Here is a 2,250-nt window from a genome sequence, read left to right on the forward strand (position 1 = left end):
AAAGTATAAAAGCAAAACTGAGCAATATTGCATGCACCACCATATAAAGCATAAATTAAGATGAAACACAAGCATAGCTGTTTGTATCCTACATAAGAAGAGGAAGACTATGAGGTGAGGTGCACAGGCTTAATTACCTTGTTGCTGACTTATTAATGGATCACAACCGCCAATCGGCCACTACTAGGAACAGGAAGGTTTCTCGACCAACAAGCTAAGAATGAAGTTGCTCAAAACAGAGATAGAGATAATAAGTCTCCTATCCTTCTGGCGTGGTTGATAGGTGTTTTAGGCCCATTGCCTTGCTTTAACCCTATTTATAGAATGTGGAATGAGGCTTCTCCATTCTCAATGGTAAGTTTAGGTTAAATCTTGTAATCACTATCGGGTAGCATTCTACTCCCTTTACTTTTTGTGCAATTGTTGTACATTGTAATCACTCATTTAAGGCAATACTTTCTTGATCCTGACCTTCATTTATATCTCTGGTTTAGGTGACTCTGCTTTTCTGAAAATTAACACCTTCAAATCATCAGGTGTCTGTCTCAGCCATGAATGCTCCAAGCCTCCAACTATGGGCCCGTTTGATAACGCTTCTGCTGTTTCTGTTTCAAGAAACGGCAAAAACATAAATTTCCGTTTCTGGGAACAGAAACAGAATTTTGGGTGTTTGATAAACTTTGTTTCTTGAAACTCTTATTAGCGGCCATACGAGTCTCTATGCATGTGGTTAAACCCAGGTTTCTGGTTCAACACCGACATTCAAAACAAACACCAGAGTTCGATTGTTATCACGGGTGAAGGAAATGGATTCATTCAATACGAGGATATCGGCAGTGATGAGAACAGAGTCGTTATTGAAAAGGAAACCAGCTTTGGGATCAAGAATTGTGGAAGAGGTTTACTACATGAAAAGGAAACCAGCTTCGTTCGCCGACTTCGACTCCATCCTCTGCTTGTCCTTCCCATTCTTCCACCTCTTTCCCGAAGCAAACCCTAGATTTCCCGATTCGAAGCCCCAAATTGTCCCACAAAGCCAACTTCCTTCCCCCTATTTGTGCCGTTGCCGTACCAGAGAAAGTAGAGAAGATTGGAAACGAGCTCAAAAACCTAACCCTAGAAGAAGCTCGCAGCCTCGTTGACTGGTTACAGGAAGAGCTCGGTGTCTCCGCTGCTGCCTTCGCACCGGCGGCTGTTGCCGTAGCGCCTGGTGCCGTTGCCGATGCGGGACCAGCCGTCGTTGAGGAGCAAACGGAGTTCGATGTTCTTATCGAGGAAGTGCCGAGTAACGCGAGGATTGCAACGATTAAGGCCGTGAGAGCACTTACGAATCTGGCGTTGAAGGAAGCGAAGGAGTTGATTGAAGGATTACCGAAGAAATTCAAGGAGGGAACCTCAGAGGAAGGGGGGTGTCGATCTTCGAATGAACATGATAAATTTTCATAGATTTTTAAGTTGGTGTGTCGGTCGATCGTGGAATTGTGCCCCTTTTTTGTTTCGAGAAACAAGCGAAACAAGTAAAACTTGTTTCGTCATTCATGTTTCTTGAAGCATAAATTGTTATAAATTTCAATTTATGTTTCAAGAAACAAGTGGAACAGAACACTTTTACCAAACGGTATTTATGCCGTTTCTGTGTTTCTGAGAACAAGAAAACACAGAAACACGTTTCTGGTTACGTTATCAAATGGGCCCTATATGTCCATGATCCATCGTCCAACAAGTGGGCCACACACTTTCATTGTTTATACGTGATGTCGTCAAAGATACTATTTTGCGCCATTGGAAGTTCTACATTGCACTGTGGGTGCTTGTAACCCTCATGTGAAACATGCCTTGAGGGGTTTTTGTGGTTCAAAATATTTTAGAGTTTTCGATTTGTGGTGTAATGGGCATATGAAACCATTAAGTCCTTGTTTGTTTGACAGATAAGATAGGCGAGAAATCAGTGAAGTGTGTCACACATGTTGTGGATTGAGTTGACATGGAAAGAAAAGAAAAGAAAATAATGGAATATATAATTTTTAGTTGGAGTCCACCTCTATGGGAAAGAGAGGAAAAGAAAATGGGATAGAATTCTATGGGAAATAGAGGAAATAGGGATTAAACTCCTCTATAGGGATTGAACTCCTCTATGGCACAACACGGTGTCTGGTATGCATCCAACAACCAGAAACGCCTTGGCACGAAACCCAATGTGGTCACACGTAGGCCAAGGCATTTCTAGAAGTTGGATGCACACCGGACATC

At 42.3% G+C, this 2,250-nt stretch overlaps 1 protein-coding gene across 1 annotated transcript; it reads left to right on the top strand.

Annotated features, from left to right (window-relative positions):
• The first annotated feature begins 324 nt into the window (after positions 1–324).
• LOC122073789 (50S ribosomal protein L12, chloroplastic-like) lies at positions 325–1,586 on the top strand. Its single transcript, XM_042638419.1, has 2 exons — positions 325–354; positions 925–1,586. Exons 1-2 carry the CDS (start codon positions 325–327, stop codon positions 1,444–1,446), a joined length of 552 nt encoding a protein of 183 aa, XP_042494353.1. The 3' UTR covers positions 1,447–1,586.
• Positions 1,587–2,250: the final 664 nt, after the last annotated feature.

The sequence above is a fragment of the Macadamia integrifolia genome, chromosome 3, assembly GCF_013358625.1.
Source record: "Macadamia integrifolia cultivar HAES 741 chromosome 3, SCU_Mint_v3, whole genome shotgun sequence".
Lineage (NCBI taxonomy): Eukaryota > Viridiplantae > Streptophyta > Magnoliopsida > Proteales > Proteaceae > Macadamia > Macadamia integrifolia.